At 31.0% G+C, this 13,091-nt stretch overlaps 1 protein-coding gene across 4 annotated transcripts in view; it reads right to left on the bottom strand.

The window, feature by feature from the left end:
• Positions 1-421: 421 nt before the first annotated feature.
• LOC128183160 (uncharacterized) overlaps positions 422-13,091 on the bottom strand; it is an 83,577-nt gene continuing 70,907 nt past the window's right edge. For 3 of the 4 annotated variants that reach the window (XM_052852059.1, XM_052852058.1, XM_052852056.1), the window contains 9 exons: positions 11,675-11,703; positions 10,254-10,332; positions 7,647-7,839; positions 7,049-7,149; positions 5,349-5,550; positions 4,948-5,010; positions 4,625-4,687; positions 2,742-2,801; positions 422-2,447 (listed from right to left, as the gene is read on the bottom strand). In XM_052852059.1, the coding sequence (XP_052708019.1) occupies positions 2,269-2,447; positions 2,742-2,801; positions 4,625-4,687; positions 4,948-5,010; positions 5,349-5,550; positions 7,049-7,149; positions 7,647-7,839; positions 10,254-10,332; positions 11,675-11,703 (969 nt within the window). In that variant the 3' untranslated portion in view covers positions 422-2,268. Of the gene's footprint in view, positions 2,448-2,741; positions 2,802-4,624; positions 4,688-4,947; positions 5,011-5,348; positions 5,551-7,048; positions 7,150-7,646; positions 7,840-10,004; positions 10,033-10,253; positions 10,333-11,674; positions 11,704-11,813; positions 11,848-13,091 lie in introns of those variants that run through there. The other variant, XM_052852060.1, reaches the window with a different exon arrangement.

Here is a 13,091-nt window from a genome sequence, read left to right as displayed (position 1 = left end):
AAGAATCGTTAATTTTCGTCAGAAGAAAGATTTCTCTTTTAAGGAATATATAGCAGATCAATTTTTTGTACAAAACGACAATAATTCAATCTTGCTTTATATAAGGCTTCTTTACGGCTTTTCCAATAAAAGTATGGCTGACTGAATTTTAAACACCATGATGTTTTTGTCATTTTAGTAGAAAATAACATTTTTCGTAAAAAAAAAATTCAGCATGAAAATTGCATCTCACATTGCTTTAACGAGGTCAATTAAGTACAGTTAAAATGCGCATGCTTTTTGCTCTTTTTTTTGGGGGGGGGGGGTGCCAACTTTTAAACAACTTCTGGACCATATCACAATGGTAAGCAATTTTTTAAATTTCATCATTTGATGACATTTTACAATAGTAATTACACATTAATGCTATAATCATGCCGCGATTGTTAAATTACAGTTTTCTACTTTGTGTATGAATTCCATTTCCCAGTATTTCCACATATCTATAAAAAAAAAACCCACTCTAATAGTGTTGTTCATTATGTATATAAAAAGATGCTATTTTTAATGAAACATAAAATTGGGAGTATAGGTAGACGAAGCATTATTTAAAAGATGTCTTATTAATATATTTCAAAATCACAAGCCCGAAAAGCATGATAATGAAGCCACATCTAATGTAAACATACTCATATATAATAAATTTCCGGTTAAAATGTTATTTGGTGCGATTAAAATTTCATTTGAGTTTAATACTATTATAATTATAGAATTATAAACTGTCCATGAAATCAAACTTTGTATACATTATGAAATTACTCTAAAAAATAAATGAAAAAAAAAAATGATGCTTTACTAACTATTATATCAACTGAAGTGCATTGAAGGCTTTCTTTATATCTTTTCAACATCCACTTTGAGAGCCGATTTGTGCATTTATTAACATTTTAATTCCATTTTGAGCACTTACGATGGCACCATATGGAAGACTTATTGACATTTTTTTTAGACCATTTGAGAATTTTTTATTCTGACATAGATACAACAAGCATGATCTCTAAACATTACGACAACATAAATTACTACAGTAATACAAAACATAATACATGTACATTTTGTAGGGAGAGATAAATAATTTTGAAGAGTAATCCTCCTTACACATCAGAAGCTACAACATTTGTTACAACTGTATTCACTGTATTTTCCGTCCAAAACGCAGCTTAATTGAAAACAAACGTTAGCAAAGTCTTCTAAAGAATTTCTGAAATATTTGTCTTTGGAAAATTAAAACAAATATGTTAAAGAATTACAATAAACATGAAGACCTGGGTTATGAAAGAAATGTAAATATCATGGAGAAAAGACTTCAAAAAATTGCACAGTACATTGTAGTTACGTAAACAGTCTAAATTTAGATTATTATCTTTAAATTAAATATATTTTTATTAAGACCTATAAATTGTCATAAAAATTAAGTAAAAATAATCATATCTAATTCACATCACCAAAAAAACTATTGATGATCATGCAGAGGCATTAGGCAGTGGATAAATGTAAATTCATATTATTTTAAAACAACAGAAAAATTTTCTACAATTTATATTTACAATAGATAAAAATTAAGTAATTCGAAGGTACAGCTGTTTTTTAAAAAAAAGTATACAAAACGATAATTATCTATAAAGAAATTGAAAGGACCGCTTTTATATTTTCGTATCTGAATATGTAGACAAACAAGACGAGCAAAACATGAGTAAATGTGATGATCAGAATGTTATATTTGCATAAAACTAGACTTTTATTATTGTTAATAATTTCACCTACATTTCAAAACTGATTTATTTTCACCACAAATAGGAATATAAACTTGACCTCATAAATCACGATTACGGAAATTGGTAAATACAATAATTCACCGAGAGTTACTAAAAAAAGATATTTCCTTTCAACTTAACACGTTAAAAAATGGCCAGTTTTCTGAATCTCATTTTGGAACAATTACAGTATAATTTACAAATTTGATATGTTATAACGAAAATTAATGAGTTTAAATACATGGATTCTAAATCTAGCTTAAATAAGGCAAACATTAAAAGGTCTATAAGCATGGATATATAATGAATGATTCCCATCCTTTGATCAGATTATAAGCGCCATATCATATATAGTCAGATAGTGTATCTTCTTTATGATGTTTATTTCCTGAACATTGCTTGTACATTGAAAGTCATTTTCTTTCCGAAGAATGATTGAGTTTCCCCGTTCATTTAATCTTTCCGATTCCTTATTTTAATGGTTAACTGGACTAAAATTCTTTAATTTGCAGACAACCCTCAATTGCGCAAGACATAAGGCATAACCAACAACATGGCCCATGTAACAGAGCACGATGATAAAGCAGACGGCTAATATGATCAAACAGCAGACTGGGAAAGCACAAGCTGCAGTGGTCAGTCCTTTACTTGGTTCTGCAATACAGAAAGTAAGTCTGCAACTATGTTTCACATTTACCAAAATAAATCATATATAATTATTTAAAACATTCCCTTGTTTCAGCATTCTAATATTGTACCTGTGACAGTCCGATATTAGTGAACTTTGTAATATCAGACCGCTACCAGTTGTTACAGTATATACTGATATCCTTCAAATTCTCAGGTAAATAAACGATGACATTCAATGGCAGTGTTTTCTGTTTTTCTATCCATTACATACACTAAATACAATGATAAAAGCTCCCAAGCTCATACAAGTATACTTACTCGTATTTTGGCTCAGTGATTCTGGTAGGGGATTGGTGGTATTGACAGTCAGAGGATCTTCTACAACAATACATGAATTATCAATCAAAGTTGATTTGTCAGCTAGAAATAATTCTGAAAATGTTATTTTATGTGTACTACCATTACATGATTAATTCATCAGCATGTAACTTTTAACAAGAGGCCAAATGGCCTTAACGATCACCTGAGTAGCATACATCCCATACACAAACTTGTCACGGAGCTTCATATATGCATCTTATTAATTAGGTTTCATACTGGAGTAGAAAAATTATAAATTTGTAATGACGACCACATTTCAAAAAGAACTGTGAAACCTATAATTTTGGTGAAAAACTAAGATCTGGTCTACAAAATCATGAATTCAGTTTTCCTTTCAGGTGTGTGGGAGTAAAGAAGATAATTTTTTAACGTTATATGCATTAACATCTATACAACCATTTTGGCCCTGTCCTAGAGTCAAAACCCATCCTTGAGGGGACATGAAAACTAAAATTTCAGTAGAGGACTTCCTGGTTAACATAATTATTAGTCAGTTTTTTAATACTGATGTGTGAGAATAGAGAAGAAATTTTTTAAACATTCTATATAATGCATTAACACTATATTGCCATATTGCGCCCCCCCCCCCTTCATGTCCTAAACCTCTGACCAAGGGGCCATGAATTTCACAATTTAGGTAAAGGAGATTGTGGTTATCATAACCATGTATTCAGTTTTTTGCCCACATGTGTGGCAGTAGAGAAGATTTTTTAAGATTTAAAACAGTTTTACTATATGGCCATATTGGCCCCACCCTAGAGCCTGAGCACCTAACAAAGGGGTCATGAATTTCACAATTTTAGTTGAGGCCCTCATGGACATCATAACCATGTATTCAGTTTTTTGCTCACATGTGTGGGAGTAGAGAAGAAGATTTTCTAAGATTTAATACATTTTTACTATTTGGCCACATTGGCCCCACCCTAGAGTCTGAATCCCTGACCAAGGGGTCATGAATTTCACAATTTTGATAGAGGGCCTCATGGACATCATAATCATGCAATTAGTTTTTAACAAATATATATGGGAGTAGAGAAGAAGATTTTCTAAGATTTAATACATTTTTACTATTTGGCCACATTGGCCCCACCCTAGAGTCTGAACCCCTGACCAAGGGGTCATGAATTTCACAATTTTGATAGAGGGCCTCATGGACATCATAATCATGCATTTAGTTTTTAACAAATATATATGGGAGTAGAGAAGAAGATTTTCTAAGATTTAAAACAGTTTTACTATATGGCCATATTAGCCCCACCCTAGATCCTGAACCCCTGACCCAGGGGTCATGAATTTCACAATTTAGGTAGAGGGCTTCATGGACATCATAATCATGCATTTAGTTTTTTAAAAATATATATGGTAGTAAAGAAGAATATTTTCTAAGATCTAATACATTTTTACTATATGGCCATATTGGCCCCACCCTAGAGCCAGAACCCCTGACCCTGGGGCCATATATTTCACAATTTTGGTAGAGGACTTCATGGACATCATAACCTTGCAACTGGTTTTTTCCTCACATGCGTGGGAGTAGAGAAGAAGATTTTTGAAAATTTGGCTTTTTTTTTTGCATATTTGGCCCCGCCCGTGTCACCCCAGGGGTGGTGGAGCCATGAATTTCAAAATTTAGATTCTTCTTACCATAGAGATGCTTCACACCAAAAATGGTAACGATTGGCCTGGTAGTTTTCAAGAAGAAGTTAAAAATGTAAAATTGTTAACGCACGACGCACAGACGCACGACGCACGACGACGTACGAAGACCAATTGCAATAGGTCACCTGAGTGACTCAGGTGACCTAAAAATTCATACTCACGTGTACTTTTTGAGAATGTAGGGGGACTGGTAGAAACTGGAGGCGAACAATATTGTTTTCCTTCTATGAAAGAGGAATATATATGCTTCAAGTTATAAAAGGTACACATACCAAATGGTACACAAGTAACATTAAGAAGTAATTCAGAACATGCTTTCATAGCACTGGTTGTAAAATAAATATATTGAATTTCAGTGCCAACAAAAACAGATTAAAGGACTGCAGGACGTTGACTGTACAGATTGGTAAAATAACCCGTCTGCTCCTAAACATGGTGCATTGGGTATGATATTGATAGCTAGTATTCTTTAAACATTTCTTACCATAACACTGGGCCACTTTTTGGTTGGATCCCTTAATCTGTGTTATCAAAAGGCACTGGTCATCTACATTCAAAGTATTCATAAAATTATTTTATTTTATTTATTCATTAAAATGATTTTCACATCTTTTCTATTTAACATTTGTAATAATTTAGGTGGTTGATAATCATACGAACTAGACAAGTATTTCAAGAAACACCAAAGCTTCAAGAAATTTCTAACACAATGTACATTTCATGTACAAATTCCAATTGGTTTAAATTTTAACTACAAACAGTGTTTTTGATTACTTTAACAATTAAAAGTATTGAACACACTCAAAATACTATTATGTAGTATTATATATGTATTTATTTTGAAACATTTATATGTACATTCATCTGCTGAGCATAATATTGTACCTTTCAAATCCCTTATTTTTTTTATGCAACATGCAAAAAAAGAATTTTTAGAATCTCTAGACACCAAAGGCGCACAGTTTTTTATCTCCCCTGTCTGACAGTGAATCTTCTTGAGCTCACTGCTACACATGCCGCCATTCCAAGGTCCAGAGCTCTGAGACAAGTTAGACCTATAGGTCTCACAGAAATTCATTGACGTGTCCTAAGAAAAAGGGTAAAAGCACAATGAATTGTTTTCAATATAATGAAACATTGGATTTATATTCTTTCACTCAAATCGTTTGTACTTGAGGAATATTTAAAAAAAATTTTAAAGATGTTTTCAGAAATAAAAGGAAAATGTCATCGTAAATGACATGGAGGGTCTATTAGAGCAACAACGTAAAGACTGGAAATTTTTGACGTCGCACATTGCGCTGCCCGGCAAAACATGTTGTCACTCTATTATTCATTTTCTCAAGAAATAAATAAAGTACAACTTTGAATTTTTAAGTATAGTTTGCCAAAGGGCCATTGAAGAAAACACAGAAGTCTAATGCAATTGCAATGAACAGATTTTAAGTTATGTGTTCTGACTACGCTATTTCGGGACGACCCTCGTATATTACAAGACAATTATTTAAACGTTTAAAATTGTCAGTTCATGAAATATACAACACACTGGTAAATTAAACAAAAACAGATAACATGCAATTTTATTTAAAAATCAGTAAAAAATCTTAATTAGAAAACCCTTACCAATCAAATACAATAAAACTTGTAATAAATAAACTAGCTCTTTTGTGCAAACAGAACAAAGAACACTATATTTTAACTACATGTATAACCACAAAAACTTGAAAGATGCATGGGTTATCTTACTTAAGAAATAAAATCAAACAACAACACTTTAAGTTCTTGCATAAAGCGACGTACCTTCAAATCACTGGTTAAAAGTCATTCCTTTAGAACATATAACACTGAAACAACTTTTTGTTAGTTTCTCACAAAAATTATAACTTAAATGCTGCTTGTATTTTAGTTACTCAAATTAATTTGTCTCACTTTATCCTTAATTCTAATATACCTATTACGCACTAGACATTTTATTATTTTAAAATTAAACATGAAAACAATACCTGGCAGTCATCGAATTGATGAGAGGCTTGAGCCTTCTCAGGGTTAATTTACAAGTTGATTATTTGTAGCCTACCCACATAATTAAAGCATAATAAACAAATTAACCAATCCGTCTAAATCAAAATTTTACAAATGAGCAAATTTTGGACCTTACCCCCACCCCTCGACCTCCTGAAAGTTTCCAATGTCTACTAGTATTCCATCATGATTAATTACAGAAATAAATATTGCTATAGAAAAATTAACTGTAATCTCAAGATAAGAAAGCATTTTTCATTATTTTCATTCTTATTATTTATATAACTGCTTTCAAGAAATTCTCTCTTACCCCAAGGGCACCAAGAAGACCTTATAAAGCCTGATTCAGGACCCCCAAAGATCATCGTTATTATCATTTGGTACTGTGGAGTCATTTAAAGTTGTGGGGGGCCAATTTTTGTGGATTGTCGGTTTTATGCATATTCGACGGGATGTGATTTTGTAGATTGGTCGGTTTTCAGTTTCATTAAGAAAAATAATTCTTTCAAAATTTGTTTTTGTTGAAGATGTAAAAATACAGAATTATATGAGTTTGTATTTACATGCTTTCTGGATTGCCGGTCCCTAAGGTCAGCTCCTTGGGCAGGAAGTAAACACAGAAAGAGCATTAAGATACATGTCCATAAAGCAGCATGGGATGCACCTGGAATCCAACAAAATTTATCAAATGAAAACACCAATTGCAAGTACATGTCTAAGGAAAAAAAAATCATTCTTCGAGTATTATGAGGAGATCAAATATGGTCGGGATGAGGATATCCATCTTATAAAGCCCTAAGGATTTTATGATAGATTTTATCACGCCTGACCATATTTAATTACCTCAGAATTATAATAATTCAAAGAATGATTCCTTGCTACTTATATTTATTCATTTTCTGGCAATTTTACGAAAAATGTTAAAATAGTCATTGGTGAAATGTATTGGACTACATACATTACAAAAGCAATACATTATCCCGTAAAGACAAAGAGGCTGGAAAACAAAAACATCGTTGAATATTTGAGACGTGTGTTAACATATCTTAAAATAACATTCATTGTTGATTATTTGAGAAGTGTGTAGTGTTAACATATCACATATCAAATTATCATTTACCGGTATGTAAATTGTTTTAATGTATATATGGATAATTAAACCTATTGTCCTTCGTTTGAATTTGAGACCAGGATGGGGAAACCTCTGCTTCTTTTCAACATTTCTACTCATTTCTTCATTGCCCGCACAATGATTTTTCTCGTGATCTTGATCCCCATCATCAATCTTTTCTTCAATTCCAATGAAACCAGTCTTAACTTTTTCGTTGCTTCCAGCATTACCACTGTTGTTAGTCTGAAAATTAAGTCATATGGATTGCTTAATATAATATTTTTTTTAACTAATTAAAGGTTATCTTTACTGCATTTTTTTTTACTGGAACATAAAATTAAAATTATTGGGCCATTATTCAAAGCAAATCCTATTCAATATCAAAGAACTAATTGTGCATTATTCATTTTCTGTCTGCTAGAAATATCACAATCAATTAAAGAGTGCTAAAGCTCTGCAAACAATAATCAAAACCTATTTAAGAAATATAGAACTGTGAGAGTTCAATATTTGAAATACAATTTTATTGTGTTTGAAGAGTTTTGACGAGACAATAAATCAATAGGCCTGCTTGGCTTTGGTTAAGAAAGCTATGCAGTGGTTAAAACTCCTTCATGATTTATTATGGGTTAAAAATTCAAGGGTAAATTATAAACAATATATTTATGACCTACATGTACAAGGAAAGCGAGCATGATGACAGTATTTCAAATGTACTAGTTTTCAGTTACATGTCAAATTTTAGTAAACCAAACATTCCTTACATAGCTTATAATTAACAGCTCATGCAGCCACTGTTTAAGCAATGTGCCAGCCCTAGTGCTGCTACAAAGTAACCTGTTTGATATATACACAGTGACAAACAGAAGTGTAGTGATGTATAGTGATCATCTAATATATGAATTTCATATGCATCGTGTAAATTGTATGAAGACGTTTGATATATCTTAATTTCCATTAAATCACTTAGTAGAATAGGCAATATTCCCTATTCAGCGTATGCTGAATTCGGTGATATAACTGAATTTGAATAGGTGATACATAAATCGCTTTCAAGTTTGAAAAGTTGCAATTATAATTATATATATATCTCTAAATGAAATGTAGAGGGCTTGCCTTAAAAAAATATATCAGTGTCCAAATGTTTAATCTCATCACGGGCCTTGGCAGTTAAAGGGCCTTGACAGTTAAGTGAGTATAATAATATAACATTAGAGGATTTAAGGAGGCCGATTTGGGTTTTTTTGCGGAAAAACTACAATAGCATAACTCTTTATTTTTTAACCATATGTAGTTTAAACCATCTCTAGTTTATTTGCGAAGGTTCATGAAAATCGACCGTCTGGTTCTTTTTAGGGACCATCTCAAAATAGAGGTACATTTACTTTGGGAATATATAGGAAACTGTCATTTTCCGCACATCAAAGCAGTTTAAAAAAGTACTACAATAGCATTTTTTGTCAAATTGTTATATATGATTAGTAATATCATCTCCTATCTTATATATAAAAAACACAAAATTCTACCGTCTGGTTTTTAGTGGGGGTCATCTCAAAATATAAAAATGCACCAAATTTTGCTATATATTTGGATCATCACGAATGATAATTGGTATAATGGATTCATTCCAAAAATGAGGAAAATGTCCTCGAGGATAGCATCATTCTGTATATAAAATTTCAACAGCGTACAATTTTTACTTTTTCTTTTATGTTATTTCTTATAACGTACTCCTACAAAGCTTCATTTTATCATAACGTCATAAAAGCGCAATGGCAATGCTCCCCTACCGCACAACGTAAAAATTGTGTTAAAAATAAAAATTTCCTTTAAAAATTCAAATATTTTTATCTGTATTTTGTTTATTGTGTTCAATTTTTTAAATGATATCGAAAAAAATTCAGAAGAAGTATAAATCAACTGTATTATATTAGAATGCGCAAAAACATGCGCAATGCAAACTAAAGTCGGCCTCCTTAATAATAGGCAGTGAATCTAAATATTATAACTGATTGAAGGAATATGATGGTAAAAAGGAGCATCAATTGGATTGTGAGATCAAAGTTCATTAAACTGCATGAATTGATCAGCTTATGTTTGGAAGTTTTCAAGATATATTTCAATCCCTTCATTAATGAATCAGATAATGAGGAAGATAAAACGATCTTGCGTAGGGTCAAGCTGGAACCACTGAAAAAATTAAACTTACCTAGAAATCACAAAGTAAAGTTAATAATGCAGCAAAGAGGCTTTGAACCCCCCCCCCCCCCCCCCCCCCCGTCAATTTTCTAGATGTAAGATGTATTAAGCAAGGTGATTTCTCATTTTACAATATCCTTGATTAAAAAACGGTACAATTATTGTGCAAAAGTTTTAAGAAGTGCAAGTAATCTACATGCGTGTATTACCATTTTCTTACTGATTTCCATCTAAAATCTTGAACGTAAATGAAAAAGATTTTAATCTCAAAACATATTCCTTTCTGATTGCTTAGTTACCAGAGTGATCAATATAGAAGATCAACTAAAAAGATGTCATTCTAGACTACGTCGAAAATGTTATCCCATTAGAGTCTACGATGTTTGGCATTACCAAAAAGAATAAAATAGAGCTGCCCTAAAATTAACTTTTAGGGCAGCTAACTTTCACAGTATTACCTGACAAGATCCATCTGTCTGCTGCTTAATAAACAAATCGGTCTTCAAATCGGACCCATACTGGCTGGATTCATGACATCTACAATATGCATGTATAAACATGTGTTTCTGACATAAATTAATTGGTATGTTTTAAACTTGTTTTATTACCATAAAATTGCTACAGTTTGTTTGAAAATTAGAGTAGGAATAAAATCAACAAAATAAGATTCACGATTACTTAAAGGTCTCTCTCTCTCTCTCTCTCTCTCTCTCTCTCTCTCTCTCTCTCTCAATAATACACTATTAAGAACATATTTATTCCATCCATATATTATTTATATAAATATATTTATAATCTCTTGACGAGGAAAGATATTAATTACATTTACAAGTAAGTCTTGCATGTAACATAACAAAAACATAGATACAAAGAAGTATTTGAATAATAGTTAAAAGTTTTCATGAAATGGGCGAATGCGAAGGGTGATAAATTGCCTCCATTTATTCAAAATCATTTTTTTAAAATAAAAATTCCATTCTTTCATCGAATAAATTCATAAAAATACAAGTGATTTTTGGTATATATATATATATATATATATATATATATATATATATATATATATATATATATATATATATATATATACACACACACACAAATTAATTTAATATTAACTGGTTAAATTTGAATCATTTTAGCTATACTTTTTTTGCGTTTAATTTGCTATTGACCAAATTTTACAGGAACAAATGCTGGATGAAAATATTTCCAAAAGCATTTCATAAACCCATTACATGGGATGCATTTCAACTAATAAACCTTCGGACTACTCGGCCTTCAAACTAATGAACATTAGGACTACTGGACGTTCAGACTAAAGAACCTTCGAACTACTAGACGTTCAAACTAATCATCCTTCGGACTACTGGACTATTTATGTTTATGTTAATATCTGTATATTAAATTACCTCAATGTAATTAAATGCTCTCGAATTAAAAAATATCATATCATATTTAAAATTATTAATGTTACCATTCTATTTCCATTGTCTTTTCACATTTTCCTTATTTAACATACCGCTTTTAAATATTATTTTCATCAATTTTTTTCTGAAAAAACAATGTCCAGAGGTTTGCATGAACGAAATACTTTCAGCAATATAAAAAATGTATCCATGCAAATAAATAACTCACAGAAATAATAACTTGAGCTAAACACTATATTTTATTTTTAAAAAGATGCATATCTAATTTGTTTTGTATACCATGTACTAGTATATGTTTGAAATATATCAATAGTCATCTCAAAGCTCCACAAAACAGCAAAACAATCAAATTTAATGTATGCCTGAACGAGAAAGCCAATGCACTGTTAAAATGTTGATTTATGGCAGTACAAATTTTATTTTATGATATATAAACGAAGTAAACTTACCTGTCAAATTCCTCTCCAGAGTTCTGCAGCTGTAATGATATGAAATAAATCAATTAAAGATTTATTCATTCAATTACATGTTTACTTATGGTTTCAGGAAGTTCAGATTTCACATAAGTACCTGTAATATTTAGAGTACCTTTTAAAGAATGCATCTTAACAAATGCAATTCCAGAAGGCGTACCCCATGAGACTGATATCAGAAGATTGTATGAGCTAGAGTTCAAAGGTAAAATAACTCTTATATTTTGATACTTTGCATACTTACAAAATTCATATTAGGTTAAGCAAAGACACTTTTGAGGCAATGCATGACTGGGGGTGTTTTGATTTTCAAATCGCATGCCTCTATATATTCAGACATGCTTTCATGCATTTTTACAACGCACTTTAAAAATAAACGTACTTTAAAAAATTTTTTCAAAGTGCGTCTAATTTGGGACCAAAATCAGCGCTTTGAAAAAAAAATATTTATTTGAAAGTGTGTTGATATCGCCGATATTAACGCACTTTGAAAAAAAAAATGGTTCAGGGTTTAGTTGAAATGATTGATACTTTTATATGCAGTAAATGATTGTTTTAACCTTCTTTAGCTCAATGGGATATATTTAAAAAGAACTCAAGTCATACTCTGACAGCTAAATTGATCAACAGTTTCTCGAATAGAATTAATTTTCTTTTCTCATAAGCTTGCGTATTTCGACAATTTACACATAAAGAACTCAAGAGATTTGAATTATTCAAATATGACAAAAATTGCATAGCTTAGCAACTGTATTTTCCTTTTGTTGTGTATGCAGTAGATTTACTTCTTATCTGGACAAGCTCACTGATTTGGTCCCAAATTTAACGCACTTTAAAAAAATGTTTCAAAGTGCTTAATTTTTTCAAAGTGCGTTGCCGCAATGCATAAATGATGCAAGCATGTTTAAGCTAATTGGAAATGGTCTACTACTAGTATTTATATTGAGGCCATCGACATAAGAAACAAACTATATTTTGTATTGAACGAAATATAAATTTACTCATTATTTAAACTGGGGATGGATTATATATATGAAACAATCTAATTCATGCGAAGCAAAGGTAAGAACTTATCATAAAAGGACCTTAGAGAGTTAATTGAAGATTCTTGTTTTTCATTCACACCATAACACCAAATATTAGTATGGAGCCACAATAAAAGTTGGAAGGGGATAAAATTAAAATTGAAATTACTACAAATAATCCTCAGAAAATGTAGTTTGTTAATGAAATGCAAATATTTTATAACTTCTTGGTTTGACTGAAATTATTATAATTACATCCTCGAACATTCTTCTAAAACATATTTTTAAAAGTTATTTTCTAATTTGTTTTATGATTTACTACACATGCAAAAGCTACATTAGATAAAAGGGATTTGATTACTATATAT

The sequence above is a fragment of the Crassostrea angulata genome, chromosome 5 (assembly GCF_025612915.1).
Source record: "Crassostrea angulata isolate pt1a10 chromosome 5, ASM2561291v2, whole genome shotgun sequence".
Classification (NCBI taxonomy): domain Eukaryota; kingdom Metazoa; phylum Mollusca; class Bivalvia; order Ostreida; family Ostreidae; genus Magallana; species Magallana angulata.
Note: the sequence above shows the minus strand (reverse complement) of the source record. Positions and strands in the feature narration are given on the sequence as shown.